Source organism: Phascolarctos cinereus, unplaced genomic scaffold (assembly GCF_003287225.1).
Source record: "Phascolarctos cinereus isolate Bilbo 61053 unplaced genomic scaffold, phaCin_HiC Scaffold_9;HRSCAF=440, whole genome shotgun sequence".
In the NCBI taxonomy this organism is placed as follows: domain Eukaryota; kingdom Metazoa; phylum Chordata; class Mammalia; order Diprotodontia; family Phascolarctidae; genus Phascolarctos; species Phascolarctos cinereus.
Window position 1 is genome coordinate 113,580,540 of NW_027556402.1, and position 17,693 is coordinate 113,598,232.

A 17,693-nucleotide genomic window follows, 5' to 3' on the forward strand; every position below is an offset into this window, starting at 1 on the left:
CTGGCAGGAAAGAATTCCTAGATGATGAAAAAGGCCCACAGGAAAAAGGACAATCCTACTTTTCCTTCCAATAACTCAGCCTGATAAGTGCTCGCCAAGGTTTTCAGGAATGACAATCTGTCTAATCTTTGGCTTGCCCTTTTAGTAATAATAAGAGTAATCATAAGGATTGTTATTAACTGAGGAGCTAGGCTGTGGCTCACTTCAGTTTCCAAACTTTTTCCTTCTAACTTTTATTACTTTCAAATCCTAAGCTACAGCACCCAGAGGAAAAGCATTTATTAAGACAAATAGAGATTATTCTAAAGGTCAGAGGCATGGACAGGGCTGCCTAATTCCATATGCAGTTAGTCTAAACAATGACAGTGGTTGGTTTATAAAATAGTCCTTCACAAGGTCCCACTTTTATACTTTCTTCTCCTACTGGATTTCATGTGATTCTTCTCTAGTTGCGAAGGTCTATGCATTATTTCTCTTAGAGTTTATCTATTGTCTCCATTAAGAATACCATATGCTAGGCGGCAGCTAGGGGGCACTGTGGATAGAGCACAGGCCCTGAGTCAAGAGGACCTGATTTCAAATCCTGCCTCAGACACTTATTAGCTGTGTGACCCTAGGCAAGTCACTTAACCCCTATTGCCTCAAAAAAAAGATCATATGCTGAGATAGGAAGGGACATGTGACATTTAACTCTTTCCTTCTGGGAGAATGAATGAGTTGACTCTGGAGCATTGCCTTTCGATCCCCAAGCAGTCTGTTGAAAACTCTTAGTGATAACATTGAAGGGGCATGCGGTTGCATCGTATGTCAGATCCATTAGAAAATTTGTAGAAACTAAATATTAGATAGCATTACATTTACAAAGTTATGCAAACGGGGCAGGAAGGTGACCCAGTGGATAGATCACCTGTGCTAGAGTCAGGAGGACCTGAGCTCAAATTCAAACTCATATCTTTACTAGCTGTGTGACCCTGGGCAAGTCACTTAACCCTGATTGCCCCAAAAAAAGGAAAAAAAAGTTATGCAAATACTTCCCTGCTATGGGCCCCAGGTCCTTTGAAATGAGAGGCTTTGACTAGATAACCCCAAAAACCTCTTCAGCTCTAAGCCTCTGGTCCTACAACATACGGGAAAGAAAACATAATTTAGTGGGAAAAGCACTGGAATATGACACAGGAGACCTGAATTCTTCTTCAATTTCTGTCACTAAGTAGAAGCAAAGTCAGTGTTCCTAATAAAGGTTCTGTCAAAATGATCCTAACTACCAAATAATGTATGTGTACATATACACACACAATGTTATATGCGTACATTATATATTTTTATTACATATATGTATTTATATATTTTATATCACATATATGTGTGTGTGTGTGTGCATGTATGTCATGTAGTTAACCCCAGAAAGTGTTCAGGCCAAGAGAATAAAGCAAAAAGCCTGAGTAATGGGAGTGTAGTCTTGAATGAAATTGTATCCTTGGGCAGGAAGGAAGTATGGTGCATTTCCATCAGTTAAGTAAGTTGTTGAAGGAGTTTGCAGCTTTTGTAATCCGGAACCTGAATAACAGAAGAGACGCCCCAGGGAACAACAAGGGGAGATGGCCTGATGGACATTTTGGCTTTCTGCCTTACTCTGTACATGCCAGTTCTTTGGTCTCAAGGCACATTTCTTTTAGTGAATTTATGGCCTTATTGGAAAAAATTACAACTACAGCACGACACTGGGGAAGTTTACAGGTACCTGTTCACCCCAGGTGACAGATTAGCATATCGTATTTTATGTCAATGAAAAGAGTACCTCTGTATTTTCCAAGATGACTGGGTAAACTTCTAGTTATACCAAGAGGTGTAACTAGGGCGAGGTAGTCAGAGCTTTATTCCAGGGCAGCAAGGGAGAGTGAATAGCGTTGTGGTAGGGATTGCCTGTCGCCACAGTGGAGGCAACATCCTCAGCCTGGGAGTGCTTCCTTCCTCTTCTGGGAAACTTCCCTAAAGGCCACACCTGAGGAACTCACTTTCTTTCCCCAGGTGCAAGAAATGTCACATTTCAGTGTCTGTTCATTGTTTCACTTTCTGAGTTATAACCAGCATAGGGAATTCCTGTGGAGTTTAAGGAAATCATATGTTAATAGCCATAGGAAATAATTTTCTTTTTTTTAAAGGAAGAAGAGAATTTTTATTCAATTTTATTTAGCATTTTATTTTTCCCCAGTTACATGTAAAAACAATTTCCAACATGCATTATTAAAACTTTGAGTTGCGAATTCTCTCCCTTCCTCCCTCTCCCCCCACCCATTGAGAAGGCAAACATTTTGATATAGGTTATACATGTGCAGTCATGCAAAACATATTTCCATATTAGTCATGTTGTGAAAGAAAACATAGACCCCCCCCCAAAAAAAACCTCAGGATAAATAAAGTGAAAAAGTATGCTTCAATCTGTATTCAGACACCATCAGTTCTTTCTCTGGGGGTGGAGAGCATTTTTCATCATAAGTCCTTCAGAGTTGTCTTGGATCATTGTATTGCTGAGAAGAGCTAAGTCATTCACAGCTGATTATCTTACAGTATTGCTGTCACTTTATGCACAGTACATTTCACTTTGCATCAGCTCATGTAAGTCTTTCCAGATTTTTCTGAGAGCATCCTGCTCATCATTCCTTATAGCACAATAGTATTCCAACACAATCACATATCACAATTTGTTCAGCCATTCCCTAATTGATGGGCAACCCCTCAATTTCCAATTCTTTGCCACCAGCAAAGAGCTGTTATAAATATTTTTCTACATATAGGTCCTTTTCCTTTTTATTTTTTATCTCTTTTGGGTTACAAACCTAATAGTGGTATTACTAGGTTGAAGGGTATGCATGGTTTTATAGACCTTTGGGCATAGTTCAAAATTGCTCTGCAGAATGATTGAATTAGTTCACAACTCCATCATTAATGTTTCATTTTTCCCACAACCCCTTCAACATTTCTTACTAGGAACCAATTCTCTAAACTGCTCTATGTATTGCTTGCCTTCTCAATGAGGGAGAGAGGGGGGAAAGAGAGAGAATTTGAAACTCAAAATTAAAAAAATGGTAAAAACTGTTTTTACATATAATTGGGAAAAAATAAATTATTAAATTAAACTGCTTTATGTGGCACATCCTCTACCTGATACCAAGTGTCATGGAGGCAAGTCAACTACATAAATAAATAGGTATAATAGCCCTTTAAAATTCAGCTGCAAACTTAATGTCAACTACTTACCTACATTGAAATTGAGCCTGCCTAGAACAAGACTTAACTATGAATGCCCATATCTGGACACTTCCTAGTATTCTGTCATACCACTAGCTTATGAATGCGGGTGTCACACCTGGGCATAGGGACATCAGTCACTGGTCTGAATGGGTTATCTCATCAGTGTTTCTGAGGGAACAGAGTTCCAAAGTAAAAGTCTTGCTTGTTAGTGGTAAGGAAGGAAAGGCTCAACCTATTTATCTCATTAGGGATGCCAGCCAATCAGTGATGAGGCATGATGAGTGGTTTCACAGGCTACTGTGTGAGATGCACCAAGTCTAAGATTCCCATCTGCTCATAAATTAGAAGAGAAGGGAATAATCTGCATGTGAAATGTCAACAGTATCATTGAGGAATATAGATTGTTATTCATGGGGGGGGGGAAGCTCTGGGGAGAAAAAAAAAGTGGCAACTTTTTCTGTAACGATTGATGCAGGTCTGTGAACAAGGATTTACATCTGTCAGTCTTGGATGGTCGTTGTAGGTTTGTGGACTTTATCTTGAAGCGGTTTAATAATTCATTTCAGGGAGCATTTGTTAAGCACTTGCTGTGTGCCAGGCACTGAGGATACAAAGAGAAAGGAAGGAGCCCCTGACCTCAAGGAGCTTACTTTCTATGGGAAGGATGGGGTCCAGGTGGTCAACGTAGAGGCAAGGAAATGAATGTGAATTCTATGCTATCACGTAATTTTCAGGGTTGGGCTTGTGGAGGGATCTGTAGACTGACCACATCAAGAAAGGCTTCTTGTAGGAAGTGGGACTGGAACCAAGTCTTAAAGAAAGGAAGAGACTTCAAGAGCCAGAGGTTTTGGAGGGATGGCTTTCTTGGCAGAGGGAACAGCTAAGGCAAAGGCAAAGTAGCAGGAAATAAGATTTTGGAAACAGGAAACAAGGAGGCCAGTGTGGCTAGGATGTTGAATGTTTGAGAGGGAAATCATCTAGGATGGAGCCAAACATGAAAAAGGCTTTAATACCGGACAGAGGAGTTTGTGTTTTAGCCTAAAGGCGATAGGAAGCCAGGGAAGCTCCTTGAGCAGGAAAGTGGCATGGCCAGAGCTGCACTTTGGGATTCTCCATTTGGCAGCTGGGCAGAGGATGGGTTGGAGAGACTAGATACAGGGAGACCTATTAGGCGGCTGTACTGGTGGTTGAGATGAGAAGTAAAGGGGGATTGTACTATAGAAGGGACTATGTGAATGGAGAGAAGGAAATGGATGCAAAGGATGCTGTCAAGCCAGAACCAATGGGACCTTGGCCAGAGTTAGGATGGGGGTGGAGGGGGGAAAGAGTGGAATCTTAGGTTGTGAACCTGATAGTGGTGCCCTGAATGGAAAAGTTGGGAAAAGGATGGGTTGAGGGTGGGAGGAGGGGGGAATCATGAGTTCTATTTTGTATTTGTTGAGTTGTAATTGCCATAATTTTCTACAACACTCACATTAATAAAGCAAATGACCATGTTCTAGGATAACTTGAGGGTGGAGAAGGTAAGAGAATAAACATTTATTAAGCACTTACTGTGTGCTAGGTACTGAGCTAAGCCCTTTATAAACATTATCTTATTTGATCCTCACAACAACCTTGGGAGGTTGATGCTACTATTATCCCCATTTTACAGGTATAGAAACTGAGGCAGGCAGAGGCTAAGTGATTTGCCCAGAGGCAAATCAGTGTCTGAGGCTGGATTTGAACTCAGGTCTGCCTGACACCAGAGATGACTGCGTTATTCCTATGCGTGACTTTCAAAGCAGTTTTCCCATTGTTTGCAAACTCCTTTTGTCATTTCTCCTCATAGATCATGCCCTTAACCTGCAGCTGTGCACCAAGTTCTTTCATCATAGAACAGCTGTGGTGATGCACCACCTAGTGGCCTCTAGAGTGACTTGTAGATACCAAGATTATAATTGAATTATTCTAGGCAGAAAGTATTGAAAACTGCTTGACAAAGGAAACATAAAGTAATAAGAATTTGATTTTTTCCTATACTCTTTGCTTCCAGTAAGTCCTACTCTGATCTCCTGTCAACATCCGATCAATTAATCAACATTTATTAAGCGCCTATTATGTGCCAGGTAGTATACTAAACATCCTAGGAGTCATGATCCCATGACTTCTGAAACAGACACACCCGAGGGAACATGGAAAACCTTGGAAGGTGTTCTCAAGGCTACAATTGTCACTTAACTGGGGATCCAGCTTGCCCAGTCCTTTGTACCTCTACCATACCTTTATACCTGAGACCACTGACAGTTTATAGCACAGCCCAAATAATGAGACTTTCCTCAAGGACACAGACAGATCCACATAACACCAATGCTGACAAACAGGGAAAACTACCCAGGTAATCAGATTCCCCAGAGCCACTCTGCTCCGTCCCAAGGAGCTCTCACCTACCTCTCCCATATTGTCCTCGTCAGGTACTCTTCAATACAGTTTAAAACAAGCTTAAGACATTCCAACCCAGAGGATTGAGCTGTCCCAAGTTTTTAGTTACCTACAATATGGGAGAAAGGCTGATGCTCTCACTAGTGTTATTAGTAATTTCTACTTCCTTCCTTCCCCAAGGATCCAATGTGCCTCTCCCTTTACCAACTTTCCTGACTGCGGTGACATTGAAGCCAGTACAAGTTCTGGTAGATCCGGTCAAGTTGAAAAAGCTTTGAGTATAGACAGATGACAAATTTTCTGTGTCTGTCATTCATGGACCAGTCTAGCTAAGTTTAAAGAGGCTCATTACCATGAGGGGGGCCACCAGGTAATTAGGATTTTTGCTTGAGATTTTTTTTTGGGGGGGAGCAATTGGGGTTAAGTGACTTGCCCAGGGTCACACAGCTAGTAAGTGTCAAGTGTTTGGTCTGAGGCCAGACTTGATCTTAGGTCCTCCTGACTTCAGGGCCGGTGCTCTATCCACTGCGCCACCTAGCTGCCCCTTGAGATTTTTTTAAAAACAAGATGCAGTGCAACCTATTGGATAGAGATCTGACTTCAGAGTCAGGAAAGCCTCTATTCAGGTCTTGTCTCTGAAATATCCTGGCTATATGATCCTGGGTGAGTTCCATAACCTTTCAGTGCCCTAGGCAAATCTCTATGACAATAACTTACCAAGCAAGGTGTTGCTCTGAATAAATATGGGGGGAAGGCACCCAGTCTCTCACTGGGAGCTCCCTACACAGAAAAAATCATAGATCCAGCCAAAATAAAACAAAACTCCCCCCAAACACACAAAAACAGTTTTGTTTTGTTTCTAATCACACATCTAAAGCTCACAAAGGCCATTGGCTAAGGCATATTCTTAGCAAAGTTTTGGTCTGTATTTATTAATGGAAAGACTAACCAGACTGGTGCTATAATAGATCTTTGAAGTGTGGAAGCATTTGCTTCATCAGCAGATTTATGGTTCATATCTATGAAGTACTCATGGCATTTGGTCCATTACAAAGCCATACTAATAATTGTTATGGTGTTCCTCTCTGAAAAAGACACGGCACACATTCTCTTACTCACATATGTTGTCTCGTCCATAACAACATCCTTGCTTCATTAGCAGGGAAAGAGTCATTACCCCTCATTGGATGGATGACATAATGCAGCAGAGAGTAGCTAGGTGACCTGCCCAAAGTCGCACAAGAAGAAGCCAGATCTTACCACCCCCTAGTCTTTTAGGTATCTTTCCACAAGATAGCACTGCATCTCATGAAAGTTATGGGTTCTTTTAACCAAAGAATTCAAATGAAAATTCAATGTCACTTGAAGACTAAAGAGAGTGAAATCAGACGTACAAACACCCAGAGAGAAGTGATGTTGTTCACATGGTCAATCAGCCTTTCCCAAAGGAGGTAGGAGTGGAAAGAACAGAATAATGTATACAGGAAGGGTCTGTTTTTTAAGTATGTAGGTCTTAAAAAGTAAGGATCTTAGGTAATAAACATTTTATGTACCAGTAAAATTTTCGCATAGATCAGGGCTTGGAAAGCGCTAATTTAAATGACCTGTGCTTTTTATATCATTTTAATCGGTGGTACTAATCACAACTCAACTCACATGCAGGTTATAACCATTCATTTCTATGACTTTGTCTTCATAATATGAACATCTGAATGACTTTTTTTTCTTCGCCTTTGCCCTTAACACCATATAAACACAGGTTTTGTTGGGAATCTCAGAACTGTGATAACATTTGGCTGGAATTCATTAAGTGGAGAAAAGATGTTGGTGAAGATGCTATAAAGAGAATTTTCCATCAGCTGTAACAGGTGGAACTAGATAGCCTCGAAGGTCCCTTCCAACTTATCTTCTGTGATACTGTGACTTTCAAAGCAGTTTCTCATTTGTGTGCAAACCCTTGCCCCATTGGGCCCTTACTTGCCACTGTGTTTCAGCTAGCTTTTTGTTGTACCACCATGTTCACATCTCTTGTATGTGAACAGGGAAGAATAGAATGAAAGTAGGATCAAAGGGTCATAGATTTAGCCCTGGGAAAGACCTGAGAGGTAACCTAGACTAGCCATTCCTCTTATAGAAGTAAAAAACTAAGGACCAGGGGAATTCAACGTCTTGCCTTAGTTCACATCAGGTAATAAATAGCAGAGCTAGGATTTAAACTTGGGTGCTTAAAACCAACTCCAAATCCTGTGGTCAAGTAGAAGAATCAGGGAATGTGAATAGTGTGTGTTTCTGAGATCACTTCATCTATTGCTGTGTCCGAGGCAGATGAGAGTTCTGTTGTATTTGGATAACTCCATGCTTTATAGTAAATCCATAGGTTTTTTTTAATTTTTAATTAATTTATTTTGAATGATCGACAATCACCATGTTTTTTTATTGTGTAGCAAATCTAGGAAACTTGAAGCTCTCTTTTAGAGTCATGATGTATGGGCAGAACTTATGCAGTCATTTTCAGTCGTGTGCGACTCTTCATGACCCCCATTTGGTGTTTTCTTGGCAAAGATACTGGAGGGGTTGGCCATTTCCTTCTCTGGCTCATTTGACAGATGAAGAAACTGAGGCCCACAGGGTGAAGTGACTTTCCCAGGGTCACACAGCTAGGAAGTGTCTGAGACCAGATTTGAACTGAGAAAGATGAGTCTTTCTGACTCCAGGCCCAGTGCTCTATTCACTATGCCATCTAGCTGCCCTTATGGGCAGAACTAAAACCCCTAAGCTGAAATCTAAACTTAAACTCATGTAGCAGATAGAACCAGAGATACCACAGGGTAGGGGGAAATAGGGGAGTTGTGTTTTTAGTTCTGGAGGTACCCAAGAACATGAAACATGTCAACCTGTGTGTCATTTTAGACTTGAAAGAGTCATGCTGCAAAATAAAATTAGCCTCCTGAATCAAGAAGGACAAATAGCCTTTGAGAAGCCATTCTCCAAAGTTTTGGCCTAAAAACACTACAAGCCAGAAGCTCTTGGGTGCTTATATTGAGAGAATAAAATAGAATTGAATGTTTGTGAAATGTCAAAATAACCCAAAAGATGCTGAGATCAGAAGGATATGTCTTCTAGCACTGTATCTTTACAACATACGCATTCTTCTCATCTCTATGGCCCTTTCCCTATCTCCGTCTTTATATTCACCCTTCACTCTCTCACTCCATCTTCTCTTCCCTCCTTCTCTCTTTTTCTCCCAACTCTTCCTTTCTCCATCTTTCTCTTCCTCCCTTCCTTCTTCTCATCTTCTTTCTTTCTCCCTCACTGTCTCCCTCCATCCTTCTCTTCTCTTTCTCCCTCTCTCTTCTTTTCCCTTTCACCTTCTCTTCTTCCCTCCATCCCCTCTTCCCCTCTCTACCTACCTCTCTCCTCTTCCTTTCTTCCCCTCTCCCTTTTCCCCCCCTTATTCTCTTCCTTTCTCCTTTCTTCCTCCCTCTCTCCCTCTCTCTCCTTTTTCCTCCACCATCTCCTACGCTACCTATGCTACTGCACCAAAACATAGACATTATCAGGGAACAATACATAAACAATTACCCATCTATCAACAACCAATGAGTGGTTTGAGTTGGCATTTCAATCAGCTTTATGATCCATGGTTGCAGTCTTCAATAAGTACAAGGTCCTCTGGCCCAGTATCAGAGCAACTCACTTCTACCGCATTAAATTAAGTCCAAGTAAAGGAGTATGTAGTCATGTGAAGTGTCTCCAAGTTATAAAACTATACAAACCAAAGAATGCCTGTTTTCTTTTTTTAATTTCTTTTTGCTTTCTTTGTAGAAGATTAGAAAGCACAAAGAGGCCAATTTCAGAATTCCCATTTTAATTTTTCTACTGTGCCTAAGCCATAATACTGGGATGAATAGATCATGAATTAGAGTTCAGTATGTAGGTTTTTTATTTGATCTTCTGGATCCAATAGATGCTTCAGCTATACTTAAAATGTTCTCTTGTGTCATAAATGTACTTTGGGAGTTCTTGATATGCACTCTTATCTATATAATGAAACAGACATTTTCATAAAGGAAGTTGGCAGTAGACTCATAAGACAGCTTATAGAAAAATGTATTAATTAAAAGAAAATATACTGGGGAGAGATTCAAACTACTAGATTATAAACTTCATTGCCTTCTTCATCTTTGTATATCCCATAGCACAGCACTGGCAGTAAACATCAAGCAAATATTTGTTGGATAAACGAAAGAATGGATTTTTATTTTTCTCATCTGTAAATCAGAGGAGGATCATGAGGTTCATCAGCTGTGCCTCTCCCTTCATTGTATTTTTCTGGCCAAATAGTGGCTGCAAAACCTGGTGGAACTATGAGAAGAGTTGTCAAGGACTGCCTTCTTTGTCTATGTGTGTGAATTCAATTTTATGCTATTTTCAGTTCCAAATCTCTCCCTTCCCCTTGTCATTCCCCATCCCCAACTGAAAAGGCAAGAAAACAAAACCCATTTCAAACATATATAGTCATATAAAACACATTTCCCCATTATGTATGCCAAGGTATGAAAGAAAGAAAGAAAGAGAGAGAGAGAGAGAGAAGAAAGAAAGAAAGAAAGAAAGAAAGAAAGAAGAAAAGAAAGAAAGAAAGAGAGAGAGAAAAGAAAGAAAGAAAGAAAGAAAGAAAGAAAGAAAGAAAGAAAGAAAGAGAGAGAGAGAGAAAAGAAAGAAAGAGAGAAAGAAAGAGAGAGAGAAAGAAAGAAAGAAAGAAAGAAGAAAGAAGAAAGAAGAAAGAAAGAAGAGAGAAGAGAGAGAGAGAGAGGGAGGGAGGGAGGGAGGGAGGGAGGAAGGAAGGAAGGAAGGAAGGAAGGAGGAAGGAAGGAAGGAAGGAAGGAAGGAAGGAAGAAACAAAGAAAGAAGAAGAAATGTTTCAATCTGCACTCTGAATCCATCACCTCTCTATCTGGAAGGGGACAGAATCTTTCATCTTGAGTCCTTTGGAATTTTGGTTGGTCATTGCGATAATTAGAGTTACTAAGTCTTCAAAGTTCATTATTATTAATTGTAATGATATAGTGATAATTGTAATGTTGTTCTTACCATATAAATAGTTCTCCTAGTTTTGCTCACTTCACTTTGCATCAGTTCACATAAGTCTTCCCAAGTTTTTCTGAAACCATCCCCCTCATCATTTCTTATAGCACAATTGTATTCCATCACATTCATATACTATAACTTTTTCAGCCATTCTCCATTCAGTTTCCAATTCTTTGTCACCACACACACACACACACACACACAGAGCTGTTATAAATATTTTTATTCATGGGTCTTTTTTCTCTTTCTTTAATCTCTTTGGGAAATAAACATGGTAGTAATATTGCTGGGGCAAAGGGTATACACAGTTTAATAGTTTTGGCGGCATAGTTCCACATTGCTTTCCAGATTATTTGGACTAATTCGCAGCTCTACCAACTATAGTACACCAATGTACTATTAATGTACCTGTTTTCCCACATCCCCTCCAGCACTTGTCATTTTCCTTTTTGGACAACCTAGGCAATCTGATCAATGTGAGGTGGAACCTCAAGGTTGTTTTTATTCACATTTTTCTCTAATTATTAATGATTTAGAGCATTTTAATATGACTACTGATAGCTTTGATTTCTTCATCTGACTATTCATAACCTTTGACCATTTATCCATTACAGAATATCTCAATCTTATAAATTTGATTCAATTTCCTATATATTCTAGAAACAAGATTTTTTTCAGAGAAATTTGGGACAACCAATTTTCCCAGTTTTTTGAATTTTCTTCTAATTTTAACTGCATTGTTTTTGTTTGTATAAAAAGGGTTTTTTTAATGTTATGTAATCAACATTATTCATTTTTACCTCCTGTGATCCTTCCTATCTTCTGTTTGGTCAAAAACTCTTCCTCTATCTATAAGTCAGACAGGCAATTTCTTCTCTCTCCTCTAATTTGCTTATTATATCACCCTTTGTGTCTAAATCATGTACTTACTGTGTTCTTATCTTGGCATATGGTGTGAGGTGTTGGTGGGTGCCTAGTTTCTGCCATACCACTTTCCAGTTTCCCCAAAAGTTTTTCTCAAATTGTGAGGTCTTGCCCCCATAACTAGGTTTGGGGAGTTTTTCAAACACTGTGTTATCATGCTCATATGCTTCTGTATATCGTGTAGCTAATCTGTTCCACTGATCAGCCTCTCTGTTTCTTAGCCAGTACCAAAATTGTTCTGATGATTACAACTTCATAGTGTACTTTGAGATCTGGTACTGCTAGGCCCTTTTCCTTCCCACCTTCATTAAATCCCTTGACATTTCTCCAGATGAATTTTTTTCTAGCTCTATAAAGTAATGCTTTGGTAGTTTGATTTGGTATGATAATGAATAAGTAAATTAATTTAGGTAGAATTGTCAGTTTTATTATATTGGTTGGCCTATCCATGAGCAATTAATATTTCTCCTATTATTTAGATCTGTCTTTATTTCTATGAAAGTGTTTTGTAATTGCATTCATATAATTCCAATGTGTGTCTTGGCCAGTAGACTCCCAAATATTTCATACCGTCCACAGTAATTTCAAATGGAATTTCTCTTTCCATTTCTTCCTGCTAGATTTTGTTAGAAATACATACAAATGCTCATTGTGCAGGTTTATTTTATATTCCACAGCTTTGCTAAAGTTGTTAATTATTTTGATTATTTAGTTGACCATCCTATCATCTGCAAAACTATTCTATCATCTGCAAAAAAAAAAAATAGTAGTATTGTTTCCTCATTGCCTATACTTATTTCTTCCATTTTTTTTTCTTATCTTATTGCTATAGCTAGCATTTTCTAGTACAGTATTGAATAGTAATGGTAATGGACATCCTTGCTTCACCTTTCATTTTATTGAAAAGACTTGTAGCTTATCCCCGTTACAGATTATACTTGCTATTGATTTTAGATAGATACTTATTATCATTTAAGGAAAGCTTCATTTGCTCCTATGCTTTCTTGTGTTTTTAACAGGAATGGATGTTGCGTCCTGTCAGAAAGCTTTTTCTGCCTCTATTGAGAACAGACACATGACTTTTTAATTTTTGTTATTAATACACTCAATTATGCTTATACTTTTCTTAATATTGAGCCAGCCTTGCATTCCTATTAGAAATCCAGTTTGGTCATAGTGAATGGTCTATGTGATATATTGTCAAAATTTTCTTACTAATATTTTATTTAAAAATTTTGCATGAATATTTATTAGGGAAATTGGTCTATAGGTTTCTTTCTACATTTTAGCTCTCTCTGGTTTAAGTATCAATACCGTATTTGTGTCATAGGAAGAATTTGGTAGGATTCCTGTTTTACCTATTTTTTTCAAACAGTTTATGTAGTACTGGAACAGACATCTTTCTTCTTGAAAAAGGATTTATGTAGCCCAAGGTAGGGGAAAAACTATTTTTTTTTCTGATTATGAGCTCTATATATGCAGTACCCCAGTGATACTAGCAGTCACATAACACTGAAGCCCCACTTCTATTTGCCATTAATCAAAATATCCTTATGATTGCGATATGTCCTATGATGTCGACTGTAGCATAGTGTCTTAATGTAGAAATTGTAGATTTTGCAAAGCCACAAGTTTGACAGTTCAGTTCAGTTCAATGAACAGTTATTTAGTGACTGCTGCATGTGAGACTGTTGCCTATTGGGGTGTGTCGAGGGGCTAGGTTTAGTGGTATTATCAGTCCCTTGTCTTACTGTCTCAAAAGAGTGAAGCAAGTCCAGCTCTTTAAAACCTTCCTTTCAAAAATCTGAAATGATCTCACTATTTTCCTCTTTTTAATTAGGAATTTAGGTTTTTTATTGTTTTTAATTACAGGAGGAAATAAGCTAACGAGTCAATCCTTCCATCTAAACTGGGCTTGGATTTCCTTAGAGAAAGAGTGCTACGTCATCGATGAAGACTCCCAGTTCTTAGAAGTAACCCTCAAGCGCAGAGGATACCTGAGAGAGACGTCCTTCGTCAGTATGTGACTTCTGATTGCTTGATTGTGATGTGGTAGGAACCTGGAAATCCTCACTTCCAAAGTTACAAGAAAAAAGTCTTGCTTTTAAAGTTGACTAATGGCTGGTTTGGATTACCATTGACCACACAGTCTTAAAGAGTGGGGGAAAAAGCTGAAGTTCCCAAATTAATTCAATCCCCTTTAGTGAACATTTATTATGCACCTATTATGTTTCAGGTAGTAAAGGTAAAGGGAAGGGAATAAGCATTTATAGAATGCCCACTATATGCCAGGCACTGTGCTAAGCACTTTTTACGAATATTATCTCATGTGACCCTTGTAACCATCCCGTGAGGTAGGTGTTTTTATTATCCCCACTTTATTGTTGAGGAAGACAAAGATTAAGTGACTTGCCCAGGCTCTCGCAGGTAGGAAGTGTCTGCAGTTGGAACTAAACTCAGGTGTGTATTTTTTTACTTCCTACTGAAAAGGCCTAGCGGAGAAAAGAAGGGGAAACTATGTATAAACTATGTACAAAGATATACAATGTGCAAAATACACGTGCAAAATAAATACAAGATAACTTGCACAAGAATAGTAACAATTAGAATGAATCGGGAAAGGTCTCTTGTAGGAGATAACACTTGAACTGGGCTTTGAAAAGAACTTGGGTCCCCAAAGGAAGAGGTAAGGAGGGAGAGCCTTCCAGCCATGAAAGATTTTGTTGTTGTTCAATTGTTTCAGTCATGTCCAGCTCTTTGTGACCCTGTTTGGGGTTCTCTTGGCAGAGATACTGGAGTGGCTTGCCATTTCCTTCTCCAGCTCATTTTACAGATGAGGAAACTGAGGCAAACAGGTTAAGTGACTTGCCCAGGGTCACACAGCTAGGACGTGTCTGAGGCCAGATTTGAACTCAGGAAGATGCGTCTTCCTGACTGCAGGCTCGGCACTGTGTCCATTGCACCAGCTAACCACCCAAACATGAAAGAGAGCCTACACGAAGACATAGATGGAATGTCATGTATGAAGGTCACCAGCAGTTTTGATTAGACTATTGAATACATGAGAAAGAGTAATATAAAGGCAGTAATATACAATAGTAATGAGAGTAACATAAAAGCAGTAATATAAAAGCTATCCAAGGATAGCTTGTAGTCAGATTATAATGGGTTTCAGATATCAAACAGAGGAGTACGTATTTGATTCTAGAGGTGATAGGGAACCACAGAAGCTACTTGAGCAGAGGAGTGACACGGCTAGTCTTTGCTTTAGGAATATGTGAGTTGTTCACAGACTCATGATGGGTTTTTTCCTCCTTGACAATGACTGGCTCACATGTGCCAAATAGTGTTTATATCATCTAGTTATGCCCTTTTTCTCCTCTTTCTGGGAGACTCTACTCCTCTCCTGTTAAACCACAGCTCAATGCCATATTTTCTAGCAACATAGACCATTTACCTCCTGTATACCATGTTCTGCAAATCACTCCCCCTCTTCACCACAGCTCAATATCATGTGTATGCTCTCATCTACCAACTTAATGAACACCTTGGTGCTTGATCTCCCTTATTTGAGCATTTTCCATTAGTACGATGGAAAGAGCGCTGAATTTGGAGCTATCGAATCCAACCTCATCATTTTACAGATGAGGAAACTAAGTCTGAGAGAGATTAAGTGACTTCTCCAGGGTTGCACAACCCATGTATAAGGAAGGTTTTGAACTGAGATCTACCTTGCTCCAAGCCCCACACTCTCCATCCACTGTGCCCTCTAACTGCCACATGGGACAAAAGCCTGCTCATTCCACACCAGGCCACAACCCAAGTATTCAAATACAGTTTTGAAAAACAATCAACTTGGAAATCATTTCACACTGCATGGCTCTCAGGAGCCTTTTTCCAGGGTATCAAATTCTCTAGAAGGCAAAGGATTTGACATGACAAGCGTCCATTAATCTCATTCCAGCAAAGCATCTGATAATAGCTGGTGTCAGGCAGTAATGAAGTATGAAATGGTGAGGTGGGATTCTTTGCTTCATTAATCCCACAGCGAGAAGTTAAAAGGAAAAACAATCAGTGGAAAATGCCTAAGGAACCTGATTTGAGCACATGGAGCAAATTGCACTAAGCTCTGGTCCCCCCTTCCCCACTTAGGACCTCACAGAACGTCCTCTTCAGCACTTTCTTGCACTGAAAGGAGAATAAAACCCATTGTCTTAGTCCTTTTCTTGTACCAATTGTTCTAAAAATTGTGGACTACCCAGTGATTCTTATCCACATCTCCGGAGTCCTCTTCTCTGAAGGTTAGGAAAAAAGTGAGGCCAAAAAAAGCCATCTTTTCCTCTCCTCAGTCTTTCTCTTTTTTAACAGCTAGAATTTATATATCTCTTCAATGTTTGCAAAATGTTTTACAAACATTTTCTCAATTTATCTTCACAATAACCCTGGGAGTTAGATGCTATTATCCTCATTTTACAGATGAGAAAACTGAGGCTGATAGAGACAGATGTCTTCTCCAAGATCACACAGAGAATAGGTGTCTGTGTCTGAATTTGAACTCAGGTCTTCCCCAACTCTTCCTTGGAGTTAGGAGACCTGAGTTCAAATCCTGTACTTGCTGCTTATTAACCTGGAGACCTTGGGGAGTTTGCCTTATCTTTTGGAACCTCAGTTTCCTCACCTTTAAAATGAGATTACTAATACCATAGGCAGGCAGGCAGCACAATGGATACAGTGCTGGACCTGGAGAAAGAAAAACCTGAGTTCAAAGCCTGCTTCAGATACTAGCCCCATGACCCGGGTATCACTTAACCTTGATTGTCTCAGATTCCTCATCTATAAAACAGAGATAATAAGAACACATACATCCCAGGGCTGTTATGAGGATAAAGTTAAATAATATTTGCAAAGTGTTTTGCAAAATTTAAAGCACTATATAAATGTTGTTGTTGCTATTGATGATGATGATGATGATGATGATGATGATGATGATGGAGAAGGGAGAAACAGGAGGAAAGAAATCTGAAAGCCCAAAAGTGCTATGTAAAAATGAGTCATTACTGTCATTGCCACTTCCTTTTCAGGGTCATAGCCTTGCAGAAACTAGAACTGGAAGGGGCCTTACAGATCAGCAAATTAAACCCCTTCACTTACCTGTATTCCTCAGCCAATGAAGTTAGAACGGGGAGACATCATGGCCTTAATGTCAGAAGAGCCAGGTTCGAGTACCAGCGTGGACATTGACTAGCTCGGTGATCTTGGGCAGGTCACCTAATGTCTTAGAGGCTCAGTTTCCTCATCTGGGAAATGTGAATAACATAGGATTGTCATACAGAAAGCACTCTATAAATGTTACAAAAAATAAATCTGTTAGAATGAGATGCATCAGGGCAGCTATGTGGCACAGTGGATAGAGCACCAGCGCTGGCATCAGGAGGACCTGAGTTCAAATGCGGCCTCAGACACTTGACACATACTAGCTGTGTGACCCTGGACAAGCCATTTAACCCCATTGCCTAGCTGATTAAAAAAAGGGAGAATGAGATGCATCTCTTGAAGGAATCAGCCTTTCTATGGCCACTTCTATTTTATCCAATTAGCAGAAAAGTTAACTCTCCAGTAATGGAGACCATGTTGAAAGAAAAAATCCTTTACCCCTCAATCAGGTGTTCATAGAATCCTATTTCTAGACCTAGAAGGGACCTTAGAAGCCAGTTAGTACAACACTCTCATTTAACATTGGCTTATGCTTCCATTTTTTATTCAGGCATTGGAACCAAAGATGGGACAGCACAAAAGGACAAAGATTTCAAAGGAAAGCCCCAAAAGCAGGTTCAGTTCAATCCTGGCCAGTCTACAGCCGCGTGGAGAGTGAGGATTGTATCTGATGGCAAATATGAAGCCTCAGAGACCTTCCAGATCATTCTTTCTGACCCTGTCATGGCTGCCCTGGAGTTCCCAAAGACGGCAACTGTTGAAATTGTTGATCCCAGTGATGGTATGTAATGTTA

General features: G+C 39.6%; 1 protein-coding gene across 1 annotated transcript in view; it reads left to right on the forward strand.

Moving 5' to 3' along the window:
* Nucleotides 1–17,693, forward strand: part of FREM3 (FRAS1 related extracellular matrix 3) — a 126,326-nt gene that overhangs the window by 42,730 nt on the left and 65,903 nt on the right. The window contains exons 3-4 of the mRNA XM_020989941.2: nt 13,558–13,704; nt 17,450–17,680. Of these exons, the coding sequence (XP_020845600.1) occupies nt 13,558–13,704; nt 17,450–17,680 (378 nt within the window). The remainder of the gene's footprint in view (nt 1–13,557; nt 13,705–17,449; nt 17,681–17,693) is intronic.